The sequence below is a fragment of the Cherax quadricarinatus genome, chromosome 92 (genome assembly GCF_038502225.1).
Source record: "Cherax quadricarinatus isolate ZL_2023a chromosome 92, ASM3850222v1, whole genome shotgun sequence".
Lineage (NCBI taxonomy): Eukaryota > Metazoa > Arthropoda > Malacostraca > Decapoda > Parastacidae > Cherax > Cherax quadricarinatus.
The window spans coordinates 3,400,286-3,420,734 of NC_091383.1; the positions used below are offsets into that span (position 1 = coordinate 3,400,286).

General features: G+C 44.7%; 1 protein-coding gene across 4 annotated transcripts in view; it reads left to right on the plus strand.

Annotated features, from left to right (window-relative positions):
• The window catches only part of LOC128698384 (uncharacterized), a 90,115-nt gene extending 86,485 nt beyond the window's left edge, over nt 1–3,630 (plus strand). For all 4 annotated transcript variants that reach the window (XM_053790606.2, XM_053790607.2, XM_053790608.2 and 1 more), the window contains one exon: nt 1,961–3,630. In XM_053790606.2, the coding sequence (XP_053646581.2) occupies nt 1,961–2,107 (147 nt within the window). In that variant the 3' untranslated portion in view covers nt 2,108–3,630. The remainder of the gene's footprint in view (nt 1–1,960) is intronic.
• The last annotated feature ends 16,819 nt before the right edge of the window (nt 3,631–20,449 follow it).

Below are 20,449 nucleotides of genomic sequence, written 5' to 3' on the forward strand. Positions count from 1 at the left end.
TCTGTCCATGTGTGGGGGGCTCCAAACATAGATCTGTCCATGTGTGGGGGGCTCCAAACATAGATCTGTCCATGTGTGGGGGGCTCCAAACATAGATCTGTCCATGTGTGGGGGGCTCCAAACATAGATCTGTCCATGTGTGGGGGGCTCCAAACATAGATCTGTCCATGTGTGGGGGGCTCCAAACATAGATCTGTCCATGTGTGGGGGGCTCCAAACATAGATCTGTCCATGTGTGGGGGGCTCCAAACATAGATCTGTCCATGTGTGGGGGGCTCCAAACATAGATCTGTCCATGTGTGGGGGGCTCCAAACATAGATCTGTCCATGTGTGGGGGGCTCCAAACATAGATCTGTCCATGTGTGGGGGGCTCCAAACATAGATCTGTCCATGTGTGGGGGGCTCCAAACATAGATCTGTCCATGTGTGGGGGGCTCCAAACATAGATCTGTCCATGTGTGGGGGGCTCCAAACATAGATCTGTCCATGTGTGGGGGGCTCCAAACATAGATCTGTCCATGTGTGGGGGGCTCCAAACATAGATCTGTCCATGTGTGGGGGGCTCCAAACATAGATCTGTCCATGTGTGGGGGGCTCCAAACATAGATCTGTCCATGTGTGGGGGGCTCCAAACATAGATCTGTCCATGTGTGGGGGGCTCCAAACATAGATCTGTCCATGTGTGGGGGGCTCCAAACATAGATCTGTCCATGTGTGGGGGGCTCCAAACATAGATCTGTCCATGTGTGGGGGGCTCCAAACATAGATCTGTCCATGTGTGGGGGGCTCCAAACATAGATCTGTCCATGTGTGGGGGGCTCCAAACATAGATCTGTCCATGTGTGGGGGGCTCCAAACATAGATCTGTCCATGTGTGGGGGGCTCCAAACATAGATCTGTCCATGTGTGGGGGGCTCCAAACATAGATCTGTCCATGTGTGGGGGGCTCCAAACATAGATCTGTCCATGTGTGGGGGGCTCCAAACATAGATCTGTCCATGTGTGGGGGGCTCCAAACATAGATCTGTCCATGTGTGGGGGGCTCCAAACATAGATCTGTCCATGTGTGGGGGGCTCCAAACATAGATCTGTCCATGTGTGGGGGGCTCCAAACATAGATCTGTCCATGTGTGGGGGGCTCCAAACATAGATCTGTCCATGTGTGGGGGGCTCCAAACATAGATCTGTCCATGTGTGGGGGGCTCCAAACATAGATCTGTCCATGTGTGGGGGGCTCCAAACATAGATCTGTCCATGTGTGGGGGGCTCCAAACATAGATCTGTCCATGTGTGGGGGGCTCCAAACATAGATCTGTCCATGTGTGGGGGGCTCCAAACATAGATCTGTCCATGTGTGGGGGGCTCCAAACATAGATCTGTCCATGTGTGGGGGGCTCCAAACATAGATCTGTCCATGTGTGGGGGGCTCCAAACATAGATCTGTCCATGTGTGGGGGGCTCCAAACATAGATCTGTCCATGTGTGGGGGGCTCCAAACATCGATCTGTCCATGTGTGGGGGGCTCCAAACATAGATCTGTCCATGTGTGGGGGGCTCCAAACATAGATCTGTCCATGTGTGGGGGGCTCCAAACATAGATCTGTCCATGTGTGGGGGGCTCCAAACATAGATCTGTCCATGTGTGGGGGGCTCCAAACATAGATCTACGTTTTTTTTTTTGCATGCTTTCAAATGGGGAAAATCAAGGTCAGAGCGCTAAGCACGTGAACATAGATTGGACAGTTTAAGGGTTAATTATAATAATTATCTTCCATTTGTTAAGTGGTATATGACCCCTACTGGTGTAGAGCTTTACAGTATCTATGATAATTATCATCTCGTGTTCCTCAACACACACAAGATGATGATTATTTTTCCATTAGTTAGGTGGTGTATGACCCTTACCGGTGTAGAGCTTTATAATAGCTACAATAATTATCATCTTGTGTTCCTCGACAGAGACACATCCTAGATGTTCAGTACTTCGACCCTCTGTTTACAAAGAGAGAGGCAGCCATCACTCCGTTAGACGAGAGCATCCTGGCCACTATGGATCAGACAGCCTTCAAGGACTTCTCCTACACCAACCCCAACATTACTGACTGATCTTGGCCCTCCTCAGGAAAAGTAGGGTAGCTCCAGCACCTTAAATCAAGAACCTTTCAGCAATAACAAAGCGGTCATCACCACACTAGACGAGAGTATTGTGTCTAACGTGGATCGAACGGCCTTCAAGGATCCTCCTTCACTAACCCCAACATTACTGACTGATCCTGCTACTCCTCACAAAGAGTAGGGCAGATCCATCATCTGAGACAAAGAACAAATAGAGACCTAAAGGAGTCTAGAAGAAGCCTACTAGAAATTATCTAGATTCTAGACCTCATTCTGGCACTACTAATAACTCAATAGTACAAGTGGGAAATATCCACTAGTCTTATAACAGCCTAGAGGAGTCTAGAGTATTTTATCTAGTAGGGAAGGCACTGAGGCTCCTTTCTCACTGATGTAGGTAACTAGCAATGAAATGCTGTTTTAATATAATTACCAAAGTTGAGAGTTCCTCAGGTCTATCTTGGGTTATTGAGAATTGATGCTCACAATCTGGTAGTTAGCCAGCACAACTCTCAAAGAATTACAGGAGATACATAAGAATTCAGAGCAGGAATTGGAATTGATTTGTAATGGTAGATGGTATTGGAATACTAACAAACTGTAGCTGATAAACACAAGCAAAAACTGTAATCTCTATTCAAGACGATGTTTCACTTGCACAAGCATACGTGGTAGATTATACCTGTCCCACCACCAGGTATGTTCCATCAAACTTGAAAAACTCTGCTGTGCAGGCAAAACATTGTCTTATGAACTGGAACTGACTTTACAGGAATCCTGGATTGAGAAGCTAAGCGAGGTCTTGGTATCAGTGGATGATCCAGCTAGGCTGGCTTTAATACACACAACACATTAAGTCAGTGGAGCAGACAGCAGCTACACTCACATTAATGGATATAAACAGAGAGGCTATATTTCTACTGTTCTTAGTAGAGATTTGTATTAGTATTAATTATGCATATAAAAAGTGAGATTGACGATATAGGTAGTTATTGCAAATGCTTAAAAGATCTGACTTTGTAGACAGGCAGGAGGGCACTGCCCTAGAAACTCAACATAGGCATTATCAACATATAACAGAAGGTTGTAAATGGTGTGGTGCCAACAACAGTGATGAAGAGACAGGGTGCAGAATAAGCCGTTATCAAGATAACGTTTTATGTAGAGCTTCTTCATGTTTCACTGTGTAAAGTCTTATCATGTCATAGTTCACTGTGTAGACCTTTATCATGTCATATTTCATTGTAGAGCATTATCATGTTATGTTTCATTTTGTAGAGCTTTATCATGCCTTGTTTTAATCTGTGTAGAGCTTTATCATATCTCACTTTATGTAGAGCTTTATCTGTAATACAGAGGTTTTAGTTAGCACACAATTATACACTGGAAGGTAAAGTAGAAGTGAGTTTCCACCTTAAGTTCAAGAAATATGTATATTACCTGGAGTCTCTGTATGACACGATGAACCTTCACAAACACCAAAACGTTATCACAATAAATGCTTCTCTTGCAAATTGTCTTTTTTCCACTAAGTTTTTAATGTATGTTCTTGTTGTCGCTTGAGAGGCATTCTGTGGGACTTAACATTGCCCTCTCTGTTCTGAAGGGGACTCTCAGGGGATCTTTTTACTTCCATAGGAGGAGGTTCCCAGAAGTAGGTCCCACTCCTTTTGTGGGAGAGTGGGAATTTATTGGGATTTTTCAGGGAGACTCCAAAGATGATCTACAACTATTTAATAGTGATCCCTTTCTCCTGCCTTGTGGAAGCCACTGAGAATTCCCCATTGGAACTAAAGGAGGAATCTATAGTCCTTACTTGTGGGGAAAATTGGGAGTGCCTCCCCACTGGGACAAGGAAGGTCCCCATGACAGACAGCTTGGAAACTTATTCACAGAGGCCAGATGACTGTAGAGGTTTCTATGAAAACTTGGCCTCACTGTAGCAAGGCTTGGTAAATGCGTTGTACTATACCACAACACACAGCTGTCACCCCACAACCATTCTCCCTCAGATGCTACTAGCTAGGTGTCTGTCTTAGCTGTGGCCTTGTTGGGTGCTGGTCAACACCAGACAACAAAGATTCTCTTCCCTTCAGACACTTCTATAGGTTTTCCAATCAACATTTCAATTGGTATGTGTCCATTTACCAATATTTATGTCAGTGGGGCAATGAGTCTCAATCATCAGTTCTCAGACTGACAATGATGGATGTCAAGGAGTCCAGGGCAACATTTTAACAGGTCCTCGGTGTATTATAAAAAAATAATAAATTTGCTAGAAATTTTGAGGATTTAAACATAAATAATGAGGCACTGAACAATGTTTTGTTGTTATTTTAATGCTTTGTGAGTAAAAAAAGGGGATTAACTATGACTTTAATGGTTCCTCAAGGGAAATATAGAGTTTAAATAGTAGGAGAACCACTGGACTAAACACAGTTCTGACAGCAAGTCCACTGTGTAAACATGAAGCTAAACCACATGTCAGTCCTTCCTTCACCATTATAATATTGTCACTCAGCACTGGTACAGTAAAGAGAGTATGAAGAGTGACTCAGCACTGGTACAGTAAAGAGAGTATGAAGAGTGACTCAGCACTGGTACAGTAAAGAGAGTATGAAGAGTGACTCAGCACTGGTACAGTAAAGAGAGTATGAAGAGTGACTCAGCACTGGTACAGTAAAGAGAGTATGAAGAGTGACTCAGCACTGGTACAGTAAAGAGAGTATGAAGAGTGACTCAGCACTGGTACAGTAAAGAGAGTATGAAGAGTGACTCAGCACTGGTACAGTAAAGAGAGTATGAAGAGTGACTCAGCACTGGTACAGTAAAGAGAGTATGAAGAGTGACTCAGCACTGGTACAGTAAAGAGAGTATGAAGAGTGACTCAGCACTGGTACAGTAAAGAGAGTATGAAGAGTGACTCAGCACTGGTACAGTAAAGAGAGTATGAAGAGTGACTCAGCACTGGTACAGTAAAGAGAGTATGAAGAGTGACTCAGCACTGGTACAGTAAAGAGAGTATGAAGAGTGACTCAGCACTGGTACAGTAAAGAGAGTATGAAGAGTGACTATATTATGATGAGTTTTTTTCATTCAGAGTTCTTAAAGATATGATAGAGCTCAAAACTACCATACTAGTTAGACACCATACTTGATCTACCATACTAGTAGACACCATACTTGATCTACCATACTAGTAGACACCATACTGTATCTATCAGTAGACACTATATTGTCTCTTCCATACTAGTAGACACAAATTCAGCACTGTCACCTTACTGTCTGACTGATACTAGGAGTGTCTGGTGCCTATCATTCTAGTAAGCACTAATCAACCCATGATAATCCAAGAATGACTGAAGTGTTCTTTAGCTTTATCTACGGTGGGTTGTCTTAGTTATGTTCTTGGGGCTTTTCTTCACGCCATGAATCTTGCCATTGGTTATGAAGCCTTTGACATATTTCTAACATTTGTCATTCTCATTATCTTCACACCAAGTGAGACCTATTTTGTTGTTTGACATAAGCAAGACAGCAGCTGGCTGCACACAACATGAATCTGTCTTGGCACTTAAGCTTTTCTCAAATTATAGGTTGTATGAAGTCAATGTTTGGAGGTAGTGATGTGACCTGTAGTATTTAATGATTACCTGAGAGTAATGTTGGACGACTGTGTCGTCCTAAGCTCGGCTGCGCTCTCTCTCTCACTTTCCTCGTGTATAAATGTAGCTTAGCTTTAAATTGTAGAAATACACTTTCATAAATACATTTCTGTTTTATTTGACCTAATTCCCTCAAGTGTTGTAGAGTTACTGAGTGGGATCTCTCGTACATTATCTTGGAGTGGGATCTCTCGTACATTATCTTGGAGTGGGATCTCTCGTACATTATCTTGGAGTGGGATCTTTCGTACATTATCTTGGAGTGGGATCTCTCGTACATTATCTTGGAGTGGGATCTCTCGTACATTATCTTGGAGTGGGATCTCTCGTACATTATCTTGGAGTGGGATCTCTCATACATTATCTTGGAGTGTGATCTACAATCACTGCCATTTATCTACACTCATCTTGAGGCCCTATCTATTTGGAGGCCTCCATTTTGCTCTTCCTGTCTATTTGGGGGTTTCCAATTTGCTCTTCCTGGGGGCCTGCCCAATTTGCTTTCCCTGTTTATTGCAGTGAGGCCTGAGTGGTTGAGGAGAGAGGACGTGTGTGTTCTGTGACTAGTGATATACCTAGTGAAACACAAACATGTTGATTTGAAGTGGCTGTAGGAGGCTACACCTTCACTCCACCTCGCCTGTCTCCCCTCCTTCCTCGATTTGGAACTCAGCCATTCGCCTCTATTTACTTATGGTCTAGAGGCGGTTTTTGCCAGACCACATAAATGCTTGAGTGCCCGTGTCAGTCCTCTGTGCCGCACTCTACTCATCTTACGAATATGTCTCCTGTGTGCCTACCTGCCTGCTACAAGCAAATGTCCAAGTGGTTGACACGGGCTTAGCAAGCACATTCAAGCAAGCTTGAAAGCAGCATTCCAAGCTAGCCAGGACAAGCTAAGGCAGCCTGCAGTTACAGCTCCTGACCCCCAGCATGTCTACGTATACGTTCTACAGTGCTGCTGGCATACCAGTGTTTCCTGTAGTGGCTTAGTTAAGAACAACTTAACGAGCATTCCAGTACTGACTTTTTAAGTGGGACATGCCAGAGGTTCACCTATAAACATAGTAAGTTTGTGCTAGAAGTGTTAAGTGCTGCAGATTTGTTGTAACTATTTGCACGAGTGGATTTCACTGACTTGGGACATTGTGCTACCATCAGTACCTACGTAGGCTTAAAATGAGTGAGGAATGTCTGGCCTGCTGGGTGACCTTGAAAATGGCACTATAAGACCCGCATGCCACTTACACCCATACTGCGTGTGTCTAGTGAGGTGAATGTCCCTTCCTCGACTTTCCTATTCACCGGTATCCCTTAACTCGTCGCCATTATCTACATATGGGATAAGGGCGAGTTTAGCTGATCCAGGCTAAACAGCGCTCCAAGCCAGCCTTTGTGAACGTTCTACAGTGTTCCGGCCGTACCTTCGGTGTTGTGAGAACTAGTTCTTATGTAGTGAAAATTTGTCTGTCATTCCAAGACACGTGTGCTAGATGTGTTAAGTGCTGCGGGTTTGGAGTAATTAACAAGTAGTACAGTGTTGGTAACTCTCGAGACGACTGAGGGCCCACTGAATGACCTTGAAAATCGCACTGCGACCCGCAGGCCACTACACCCATATTGCCTGTGTCTAGCGAAGTGAATATCCCTTCCTTGTCCCTTCTATTCACCGTTATCCTTTAGCCCATCGCCAGTGTGAAACTCCTGTCAGCTGTGAGTATAGCTGATGGTGTTGACGTAGATGATGGTGAAGGCAGATTTGAAACATATTTTAGTAAACAGGCTCGGAAAAAAGAACGAGGCTTCCAGAGAAAGCTTGCTGAAAGCAATACAGTGGGCGCACACCCTCCCAAAGCTGTCAGGTTAGATTTCCCTAACAACACTGATCAAGAGACCAAGTTTAACTGGTTTTTCGAAGCTAGTGTAAACAATCATGAGAAAACTATCAAGTTTGTCCATGATGAGGATAACTACGTCTTTGTGCCTAATGATTCAGCATTTATAGACAAACTTCTCACTTGCGAATATGCCAACATCAAACTCCGAGCTGCCCCACCAAGGGCACCTAAAGTGCTTATTGTCATCTACAACGTCAACAAGCACTTGAATCCTCAATATCTGGCGTCAGAGCAAGTTGCAAGCCCTCGTCGACTTTCCAACGGTCTGATATTAGCCGAGTGGACTGGCCAGGGGACTCTGCCACGCTATATTCACTCCCGCGCAGCCCTCAACAGACGCTATTACATTGCATTGTACAGACCTCCTCAACGTCGATGTTATAAGTGTCAACGCTGGGGCCACATTGCCAGGAAATGCCCATCTAAGTCACACTGGTGTGCAGTGTGTGCCAATGCTCATCCTTCTGAACGGTGTTATGATATGATCAAACAGCAACAGACTGTTGCTAAACAATGTATCAATTGTAAGACCTCAGGAGTCACAGCAGCTCATGCTGACTGCAGTGTGAGGGCTGATCGCATCACAGCCAACCGCACTTCACCCTGTACCCCTCATTATGACCCCCCAGGACTACCAAGTACCTCGGGTATGAATACTGGCTCATGCCTGCCCTCAGACAATGGGGTTGAGCACCTCACCTGGGGAGCACGTCAACAGACCTCCATCACGTCGGCTGTCAATACCAGCCTAGCTGAGTCAGCTGACAGTCAGCCAACGAGCTCAGCTGACCGGGACTTCGTCTCCAGAAGTTCCAAGTCTTGCTCCTGTGGTATACAATCTGATGTTGCGCATAAAAGTACTGGAAACACAACAATTTCTCCTGAAACAACAACTTGAACAACACAAGGAAAGATGTGTAGAGTGTACCAATAACAAGATTGTCACAATTTGTGAAAGCAAGTGTAAGGCTGCTGAACAAGGTGGTGGTGGTGTTCTTAATTACAGTAATGACGAACATAATACTTGTGTTGATAACTATAGTGAGCATCACAATAAAGGCAATGGTGTCTATATGATGAGAGCGGTGGTGTCTATAATGTTATAATAGTTGAGCGTAATATAAGTGGTGGTGAAGAGTGTGATGAGAGCGGTGGTGTCTATAATGTTAGTAATAGTGATGAGCGTAATATAAGTGGTGGTGAAGAGTGTGATGAGAGCGGTGGTGTCTATAATGTTAGTAATAGTGATGAGCGTAATATAAGTGGTGGTGCAGAGTGTGATGAGGTTAACCACATAGACATTAATGTTGAATACAATACTGTTGATAAATGTAATGAACACAATGTTGGTAGTGGCGTTGGTGATGACAGCTGTAGTGTTGCGTGTAATGTTAGTGGAGGAGGGAATGTGAGTGGTGGTGTCACCTATCATACATTCACACATAAACAGCGTCATGCTCTGAGTTTACGAAGACTCCCACGAGGCCTTACAACTGGAAGTGCACTTACAAAACTCATGGACAAGGGTAGCACTGTTGACATTGATAAGGTCTGCTATTTATATGAACAATTTTTTCATTATGCTGAGAAACTCAAGATGATCCCAGGACTACTATAATGGATCAAAACTCGTATAAACTTTCTATATTAAGCTGGAATATTGCATCACTTAGAAAAAGACTTCCTGACCTTCATCATAAAGTAACCACCGAACCCATTGATGTTGTGTGTCTACAAGAGTGCAGAGTCCCTGAAAAATCCCAACCCCCTAAATTACCATCATTTGTTGCATATAACCTCAAATCTACTAACTCTTGTGTTCTATATATTAAAAAATCACTTCCCCATCAACTTCTTGCACATAAGAAAACAGAGGGGCTACAATATCACGGTGTTAGGATTTATATAGGGAACTCTGCTCTCAACATATTTAACTTGTACGCTCCTGCTGATAAGTTTAATTACTTGGAGCTCCCAACTTGTGCTCATTCTGAGCCTACTCTTATTATTGGCGATTACAATGCAAGACACAAAAGCATTGGAAACTCACAGTTTGGTAATCGTAATGGCAATCAACTGTTGTCACTCTTAAACAGTCATGATAATATCCAAATTGTAGGTGACCTTGAACCCACACATATCTATGGAGGCGTCCTTGATCTGTGCCTGGGCTTCAACATTACTTCTGCCAGCTGTGAGTCTTCCATTGTAACAGATATAGCGTCTGATCATTTCCCTAGGCTAACCTCACTAGATATTGGTAATACTATCCTTCCTGGTGGGATATTCAAACGGAAACGTTTTAATGTTCCCACTGATCAGCATGATGACTTTGTTGCACATGTGACTGACTGGTATAATTCCTATGAGTGTTCCTCTGTAGAGACCTTTAACAATGATCTTGTGAGCAGTATTCAGAACTACTTAGAGCCGCCACTGAAACCTCTTGGTACTCTAAACCCAACAAACTTCCATAATAATCATACCTCCTTCAAAAACCATACTTATTACAATGATTCTAAACTTCGTACACTGAAACGTACTGCTCGCAGACTAGGCCTAGCCTATAGAAAACATCGTACCCCTGGAATGCTGAGGCTCTTCCAAACTGCCCTTGCTGCTGCCAGAGAGCGTATGACAGAGCAGTAAAGGTCGAGAACCAAAACCTAGTCATTGTGGTAGTCTACAAGCCTCCGGATGCAACATCCCAGACCACTGTTAAAAATTGTCTGGAAAATCTTCCAGCTCCTGCACCCAACATCTTGCTCCTGGGGGATTTCAACTTAAGGCACCTAAAATGGAGGAATATAGCAAATAATATTGTTGCAGTAATAACACCAGGAGGCAGCTCTGATGAAAACTCACACTCACACGAGCTTTTAAATCTCTGCACAAAATTCAATTTAAACCAGCAAATAATAGAGCCTACTAGACTGGAGAATACACTAGACCTCATCTTCACTAACAATGATGATCTGATAAGAAATGTCACCATATCAAAAACAATATACTCAGATCACAACATAATTGAGGTTCAGACATGTATGCGTGGAGCCCCAGACCGACAAAATGAGACTAGTCACGAGGGAGCATTCACCAAATTCAACTTCAATAACAAAAACATAAAGTGGGACCAAGTAAACCAAGTCCTAACCGATATAAGCTGGGAAGATATACTAAGCAACACAGACCCAAACTTATGCCTAGAACAGATTAACTCGGTGGCACTCGATGTATGCACAAGGCTTATTCCTCTAAGAAAAAGGAGGAGTAGATGTAAAATAGAAAGAGACAGGCGCTCCCTTTACAGGCGACGGAAAAGAATAACAGAGCGGCTAAAAGAGGTCAATATATCAGAAATGCGCAGGGAGACACTGGTCAGAGAAATAGCAAGCATCGAACTTAAGCTAAAAGAATCCTTTAGGAGTCAGGAATCGCGGGAAGAACTAAAAGCCATAAATGAAATCGAAAGAAACCCAAAGTATTTCTTCTCCTATGCCAAATCAAAATCGAGAACAACGTCCAGTATTGGGCCCCTACTTAAACAAGATGGGTCCTACACAGATGACAGCAAGGAAATGAGTGAGCTACTCAAGTCCCAATATGACTCAGTTTTTAGCAAGCCGCTAACCAGACTGAGAGTCGAAGATCAAAATGAATTTTTTATGAGAGAGCCACAAAATTTGATTAACACAAGCCTATCCGATGTTATCCTGACGCCAAATGACTTCGAACAGGCGATAAATGACATGCCCATGCACTCTGCCCCAGGGCCAGACTCATGGAACTCTGTGTTCATCAAGAACTGCAAGAAGCCCCTATCACGAGCCTTTTCCATCCTATGGAGAGGGAGCATGGACACGGGGGTCGTCCCTCAGTTACTAAAAACAACAGACATAGCCCCACTCCACAAAGGGGGCAGTAAAGCAACAGCAAAGAACTACAGACCAATAGCACTAACATCCCATATCATAAAAATCTTTGAAAGGGTCCTAAGAAGCAAGATCACCACCCATCTAGAAACCCATCAGTTACACAACCCAGGGCAACATGGGTTTAGAACAGGTCGCTCCTGTCTGTCTCAACTACTGGATCACTACGACAAGGTCCTAAATGCACTAGAAGACAAAAAGAATGCAGATGTAATATATACAGACTTTGCAAAAGCCTTCGACAAGTGTGACCATGGCGTAATAGCGCACAAAATGCGCGCTAAAGGAATAACAGGAAAAGTTGGTCGATGGATCTATAATTTCCTCACTAACAGAACACAGAGAGTAGTCGTCAACAGAGTAAAGTCCGAGGCAGCTACGGTGAAAAGCTCTGTTCCACAAGGCACAGTACTAGCTCCCATCTTGTTCCTCATCCTCATATCCGACATAGACAAGGATGTCAGCCACAGCACCGTGTCTTCCTTTGCAGATGACACCCGAATCTGCATGACAGTGTCTTCCATTGCAGACACTGCAAGGCTCCAGGCGGACATCAACCAAATCTTTCAGTGGGCTGCAGAAAACAATATGAAGTTCAACGATGAGAAATTTCAATTACTCAGATATGGTAAACATGAGGAAATTAAATCTTCATCAGAGTACAAAACAAATTCTGGCCACAAAATAGAGCGAAACACCAACGTCAAAGACCTGGGAGTGATTATGTCGGAGGATCTCACCTTCAAGGACCATAACATTGTATCAATCGCATCTGCTAGAAAAATGACAGGATGGATAATGAGAACCTTCAAAACTAGGGAGGCCAAGCCCATGATGACACTCTTCAGGTCACTTGTTCTATCTAGGCTGGAATATTGCTGCACTCTAACAGCACCTTTCAAGGCAGGTGAAATTGCCGACCTAGAAAATGTACAGAGAACTTTCACGGCGCGCATAACGGAGATAAAACACCTCAATTACTGGGAGCGCTTGAGGTTTCTAAACCTGTATTCCCTGGAACGCAGGAGGGAGAGATACATGATTATATACACCTGGAAAATCCTAGAGGGACTAGTACCGAACTTGCACACGAAAATCACTCACTACGAAAGCAAAAGACTTGGCAGACGATGCACCATCCCCCCAATGAAAAGCAGGGGTGTCACTAGCACGTTAAGAGACCATACAATAAGTGTCAGGGGACCGAGACTGTTCAACTGCCTCCCAGCACACATAAGGGGGATTACCAACAGACCCCTGGCAGTCTTCAAGCTGGCACTGGACAAGCACCTAAAGTCAGTTCCTGATCAGCCGGGCTGTGGCTCGTACGTTGGTTTGCGTGCAGCCAGCAGCAACAGCCTGGTTGATCAGGCGCTGATCCACCAGGAGGCCTGGTCACAGACCGGGCCGCGGGGGCGTTGACCCCCGAAACTCTCTCCAGGTAAACTCCAGGTCTTAATGCTCACACCCCACTTAGCCGGGCATGGAGGGACATAAATAGAATTAAGGGTAACAGAACTGGGCAGATCGCGCACCCTCATCCCTTACATAGGGCGAATGAGTTAGTCAGTGCTTGGGCTGCTACATCTAGCTATGACAATCTTCCCAGTACCACACAGGCAAAATTAAATGACAAATATGATGCAAGGGAGAGACTTGTTTGCTTTATGCTCAGCAAGGCAGATGATTGCAACATTCCTTTCACTAATTATGAACTTGATGCAGCACTCACTAAGGACAACTCCACGTCGCCTGGTGAGGATGGTATTACTTACAACATACTCAGATTGCTGTGTCGAGTACCAGGTAATCCATTACTTGAATTATATAACATGAGCTATGTAACTGGGGAGCTCCCTCAATCTTGGACCAACAGCCTCATCATTCCAATTCCTAAGCCCAATCAACAAAATGCATTTCGCCCAATATCTCTTACTAGCTGCTTGTGTAAAACATTTGAGAGAATGATTCTTAATCGTCTCATGTACAGAATCAAACAATTTTTGTCTCCCCGGTTACATGGTTTCATGCATGGAAGGAGCGTGCATCATTGCATAGCCACCTTTCTCACTCTGCACACTGACAGCTCATACACTACCTTCCTTGACCTTAAATCCGCTTTCGATGTAGCCAACCGACATGTAATCATTAGTGAACTTGCCAGAATGGATGTTGGAGGATGGCTTCTCCGCTGGATTAAAGGTTACCTGTCCAACAGAAAATCGTCTGTGTTGTTCCAGGGACATAGAAGTGTAACTAAAGACTTTGAATTAGGAACCCCACAGGGAGGTGTGCTCAGTCCCACACTGTTCAATATTCTAATTAATGCATTACTTAATGCTATGCCTAGTCAGCCCCATCATTATGTGATTAGTTTTGCTGATGATATAATGATTCACACCACCGGATTCTCCAACACCCAAAACATTCTTAATCATGTACTAGCCTCGTGTCAGGACCTGGGGTTGATAATCTCTACTGATAAAACAAAGATACTCAATAGGCGTCCTCCTCGACAGAGAGGCACAGTTCGTCAGATCCAGTTGCATGATGGGTCTCTTCTAGAATATGTAAGCAGATACAGGTATCTAGGCTTTGAGGTTCCACTACTTGGACCTGTTGTAACAAGACTTTGTCGCCAATACAAAGAAAGACTAAGAGCACTTAGAGTTGTGGCTGGGTTTCACCCCAGGTATGGTGCTAATGTTAAAATTGTGAAAATGATGTATCTTGCTTATATTAGATCATTGGTTGATTATGCTGCGCCACTACTTGCTCTTGTGTCTGACTGGAAGCTTGGAGGGCTGGAAAAACTGCAGAACGAAGCAATGAGGATCATTTTAGGATGCCCTCGTACTGCCAAAATTTTAAATATGCAAAAAGAACTTGATATTCCAAGCATCAGAGATCGTGTTACTGAAAGAAATATCCTAATTGGGGTTAATATGCTCAGGCAAGCTCATTCAAACCCCTGCACAGAAGCCCTCCAAACTTTCCTCAGCACTGGTGAACACTCCTCCAGATGGATCGAAAAAACTGGAACCGACCTCCGCATGAATCAGATACATGATCTATGTCAAGTAAGGCAACAGCGGCACTTCTCCGCTCCATGGAATATTACCCCATTCCAAACTACCATTCCTCCATTTCCCCCCAAACTACTTCTTAAATCACAACCAAAACTTCGCCTTGAAGCCAAACATGAGGCCTTAAGCTGTATTGATAACTTAGTCACACAGCACACACTCTCGCAAATTATTTACGCTGATGGTTCTGTTCACCAATCCACTGGTGCAGCTGGTAGTGCTGCTGTTGTCGTACAGAGTGATGGCTCTCTTAAAGAAATTGGAGCACGCATCAATAATTGGGCCTCTACCCTTCAGACAGAACTGTTTGCCATACTCCTTGCACTGAAATGCATCTATGTATCAAAGATTGACAGTTTAATTGTAACTGATTCTCTGTCATCCATAAATGCTCTCAACTCATTAAGCATAAATTGTGGCATGCTTGTGTCAGAAGCCAGACACAGGTATGGTAGGATTGTGGACAGTGGAGTCAGAGTGCACATGCTGTGGATTCCATCTCACATTGGTCTTCAGATGCATGATAGAACTGATAAATTGGCTAAGCTGTATGCTTTCAAAGAGGGAGTAGATTACAATCTTGGCTTGTCAGGTAGTAGTTTGAGAACAATAATACGAAAAGAACTTCAACTGAATTTTATGGACTTAAGACTCAGGGAGATTGACACCAGTGAGTCCATCTATCATCATTCTATCATGCAGGAGGAGCCACATGTCTATGGTGCATCCAACAAAATAAGCAGACTCTTGGATGTCACTACTGCCCGGCTCCGGCTGGGTTACAAGTATCTTTGGCAGGTTAAATCACCACCACCAGATGTAGACCAAACGAAATGTAAACTTTGCCAGATGGACTATTGTCACACCCTGCGTCATTATGTACTGGAGTGCGATAAAATTAATGAATTTAGAAACAACTCACTCAGAAGTGTTCAAGAAATGGCAAAGTATTTTATCCACAGTGGTATATTACAGACCATTCTGGAGAAATACCCTGACTTTGCTAGCTGTAAATAAAGCATTACCACATGTGTGCGTGTGTGTGTGTGTGTGTGTGTGTGTGTGTGTACTCACCTATTTGTACTCACCTATTTGTGGTTGCAGGGGTCGAGTCCTAGCTCCTGGCCCCGCCTCTTCACTGATTGCTACTAGGTCCTCTCTCTCCCCCGCTCCATGAGCTTTATCATACCTCGCCTTAAAACTATGTATGGTTCCTGCCTCCACTACATCACTTTCTAGGCTATTCCACTGCCTGACTACTCTATGACTGAAGAAATACTTCCTAACATCCCTTTGACTCATCTGAATCTTAAACTTCCAATTGTGACCTCTTGTTTCTGTGTCCCATCTCTGGAACATCCTGTCTTTGTCCACCTTGTTTATTCCACGCAGTATTTTATATGTCGTTATCATGTCTCCCCTGACCCTCCTGTCCTCCAGTGTCGTCAGGCCGATTTCCCTTAACCTCTCTTCATAGGACATTCCCCTTAGCTCTGGGACTAGTCTTGTTGCAAACCTTTGCACTTTCTCTAGTTTCTTTACGTGCTTGGCTAGGTGTGGGTTCCAAACTGGTGCTGCATACTCCAGTATGGGCCTGACGTAGATGGTATACAGAGTCTTAAACGAATCCTTACTGAGGTATCGGAATGCTATCCGTAGGTTTGCCAGGCGCCCGTATGCTGCAGCAGTTATCTGATTGATGTGCGCCTCAGGAGATATGCTCGGTGTTATACTCACCCCCAGATCTTTTTCCTTGAGTGAGGTTTGCAGTCTTTGGCCATCTAAACTATATTGTGTCTGTGGTCTTCTTTGCCCTTCCCCAATCTTCATGACTTTGCATTTGGCAGGGTTAAATTCAAGGAGCCAGTTGCTGGACCAGGCTTGTAGCCTGTCCAGGTCTCTTTGTAGTCCTGCCTGATCCTCGATCGATTTGATTCTTCTCATTAACTTCACATCATCTGCAAACAAGGACACTTCTGAGTCTATCTCTACCGTTATGTCGTTCACGTATACCAAGAACAGCACAGGTCCTAGGACTGACCCCTGTGGAACCCCGCTTGTCACAGGCGCCCACTCTGACACCTCGTCACGTACCATGACTCGTTGTTGCCTCCCTGTCAGTATTTTCTGATCCATTGCAGTGCCTTTCCTGTTATGTGTGCCTGGTCCTCTAGCTTTTGCAGTAACCTCTTGTGAGGAACTGTGTCGAAGGCCTTCTTGCAGTCCAAAAATATGCAGTCGATCCACCCCTCTCTCTCTTGTCTTACTTCTGTCACCTTGTCATAAAACTCTAGTAGGTTTGTGACACAGGATTTTCCTTCCCTGAAACCGTGCTGGTTGTCAATTATACACTTGTTTCTTTCCAGGTGTTCCACCACTCTCCTCCTGACGATCTTCTCCATGACCTTGCATACTATACACGTTAGTGATACAGGTCTGTAGTTTAGTGCCTCATGTCTGTCTCCTTTTTTAAAAATTGGGACTACATTTGCCATTTTCCATACCTCAGGGAGTTGCCCAGTTTCAAATGATGTGTTGAAGATCTTTGTTAATGGCTCACACAATATCTCTGCTCCCTCTTTAAGGACCCATGGAGAGATGTTGTCTGGTCCCACCGCCTTTGAGGTGTCAAGTTCGCATAGCAGCTTCTTCACCTCCTCCTTGGTTATATGTACCTCATCCAGCACTTGCTGGTGTGCCCCCCTGTTCTGATTTCTTGGAGTCCTACTGGTTTCCACTGTAAATACCTCTTTAAATCTTGTGTTGAGCTCCTGACATACCTCTCGGTCGTTTCTTGTGAATTCCCCATCACCCTTCCTCAGTCTGATTACCTGGTCCTTGACTGTTGTTTTCCTCCTGATGTGGCTGTACAACAGCTTCGGGTCAGTCTTTACTTTTGATGCTATGTCATTTTCATATTGTCTCTGAGCCTCCCTTCTTATCTGTGCATATTCGTTTCTGGCTCTTCGGCTGATTTCTTTATTTTCCTGAGTTCTCTGTCTTCTGTACCTTTTCCATTCTCTAGTACACCTAGTTTTTGCCTCCCTACACCTTTGGGTGAACCAAGGACTCGTTCTGTTCTTCCCATTATTTCTGTTTCCCTTGGGAACAAACCTCTCCTCTGCCTCCTTGCATTTTGTTGCTACATAGTCCATCATTTCTTGTACTGGTTTTCCTGTCAGTTCCCTCTCCCACTGAATGTCTTGAAGGAAGTTCCTCATGCCTGAGTAGTTCCCCCTTTTGTAGTTTGGTTTTTCCCAGCCTATTCCTGCTACTCTCTCCACTTGGAGCTCAACTATGTAGTCGAAGCACAGAACCACATGATCACTAGCTCCCAGGGGCCTTTCATACATGATACCCTCGATGTCCGAACTACTCATGGTGAATACAAGGTCCAACCTTGCTGGTTCATCCTCTCCTCTCTCTCTGGTAGTGTCTCTAACATGTTGATGCATGAGGTTCTCCAGTACCACATCCATCATCTTGGCTCTCCATGTTTCGGGACCCCCATGGGGCTCCAGGTTTTCCCAGTCAATCTCCTTGTGATTGAAATCACCCATAACTAGTAACTTTGCTCCCCCCATGTGTGCTCTCCTGGCCACCTCGGCTAGTGTGTCGATCATTGCTCTGTTGCTCTCATTGTATTCTTCTCTTGGCCTCCTGCAGTTCTGTGGTGGGTTGTACATTACTGCAATTATCACCTTATGTCCCTCAGACTGGATTGTTCCTACTAAGTAGTCCCTTTCGCCCATGCCATCCATTCCTTCCATTTTCTCAAAACCCCACTGGTTTTTAATGAGCAGTGCAACTCCTCCTCCCCCTCTCCTCCCTCTGTCTTTCCTGAGGATTTGATATCCGGATGGAAAGATTGAATCTGTTATTATTCTGGTGAGTTTTGTTTCTGTGAGTGCTATTATGTCTGGGGATGTCTCTTTGATTCTTTCGTGCCACTCCTCATACTTGTTCGTTATTCCATCTGGATTTGTATACCACACCTTCAACTTCTTTTCTAAGACTGTGGTCTGGGAAGTATCTTGGGGTTGGGGAAGTGGGAGACCTGGTAAGGAACTATGGGTTGTTGCTGTGGGGGTGGAGTTTGTAATGTAGTGGGTGGGGGCATTGGATGTGGCATGGGTGTTTTGATTTAGAGTGTTTGGTTGCACTGGGGTTGACCTGGTTGGGAGGCTTCTATAGGAAGTTGTGAGGGAGGCTGTATTTGATCTTCTTCCTGGGTCTGGGATCTCCTGTCTGTCTTCTCCATCCCCTCTCTTTCCTCCTTTCGCCTTTGTACCATCTCTCTCAGTTTCTTCCTTTCTTCTTGTGTTCTGTTGCGGTCGAGATACACCTTCCTGTATGCCGTCATGTCCCTTAATCGTGCTTTCTCCTGCAGGATCCTGGTCCGAGTCGCTTCTGCCTTGAAGGTCACTCTCACTGGCCGGGTTCTTTTTTTTACAAACCCCCCTATTCTCCGAAAATTTTCCAGCTGCGTCATATCGTCTTCTATTGCTTTCATGATGCTTTCAATTGCTTTTTTTTCCCTTGTTTTCTTGCTTCATATGTTTCCCCTTCGACTTCCTGGAGCCCATACACAAAGACTGACCTCACCCTTTCATTCTCCCACTGCATATCCCTGTGTATCCCCTCATTTAATTTGGTTTCCTCCACTGCAGCTTTCCTTTCATCAGTTTCACTGGCTAATGTACTTGGGCTCAGTGGCCTGTCATTTTCCCTTCTCGGCTTTCCTTGGGCTCTGTTGTTGTCTGTTAGGGCCTCCACATAAAGCTTAGCTCTTTCATTTGCTACAGTCTCCTCTGATAGAGCATCTCCATGCAGTTGTGCCCCTTCTTTCCCTACAGTCCCCTTATTTGTGGCTGAGGTAGCAGTCTCTGTTGTCAATCCCAAAATGTTCTTTAGTTCTTTAGGCTGTTTCAGATTTTTCAATTCCTCTTCTAAACTCTGTATCCTAGCTTCTGCTGCTTTGACATGCACCTCCCACTTCCTGCTTTCCATATCTATCCTCTCTTCCATTCTCATGCTAAGTTCTTCTAGTTTCTTTTCCCATTCATGATCCCTTTTTATGAGCTCTGCTGCCCAATCTTCCTTTGCAGTTTCCTCCTCCTGTCCCTTGGTTTTTCTTGTTGCTCTCTGGCAACCCATTTTTGTTTTATCCTGATTGCCTCATAGTGGGAAACCTATGTAGTTCTGTATGTTAGGTTAGTAGTGTGTATGTCAGAGTGTGGGGGGGGGGAAGTAGTGGAGGAACTGTAGCTATGTGGGAGCTGAGTGGGGAGGGGTGGGGAGGGTTTAGGGTGAACGGGGGAGGGGAGGGTGATCAAGGGAGGGGAGGGATCAGGGGAAGTAGTGAGATGTCGGTGGTGAGGGGGGAGTGTATGTGTGTTAGTTACCATTTTGTCCTAGGCACATGTCGATTAGACACTAGGCCTGTTGTGTGTGTGTAGGTGTGTAGGTGTGTACGTGTGTAGGTGTGTGTGGTGTGTGTGTGGTGTGTGTGTGGTGTGTGTGTGTGTGGTGTGTGTGTGTGTGGTGTGTGTGTGGTGTGTGTGTGGTGTGTGGTGTGTGTGTGGTGTGTGTGTGGTGTGTGGTGTGTGTGTGTGGTGTGTGTGTGGTGTGTGTGTGGTGTGTGTGGTGTGTGTGTGTGTGGTGCGTGTGTGGTGTGTGTGTGGTGTGTGTGTGTGGTGTGTGTGTGTGTGTGTGGTGTGTGTGGTGTGTGTGGTGTGTGTGTGGTGTGTGT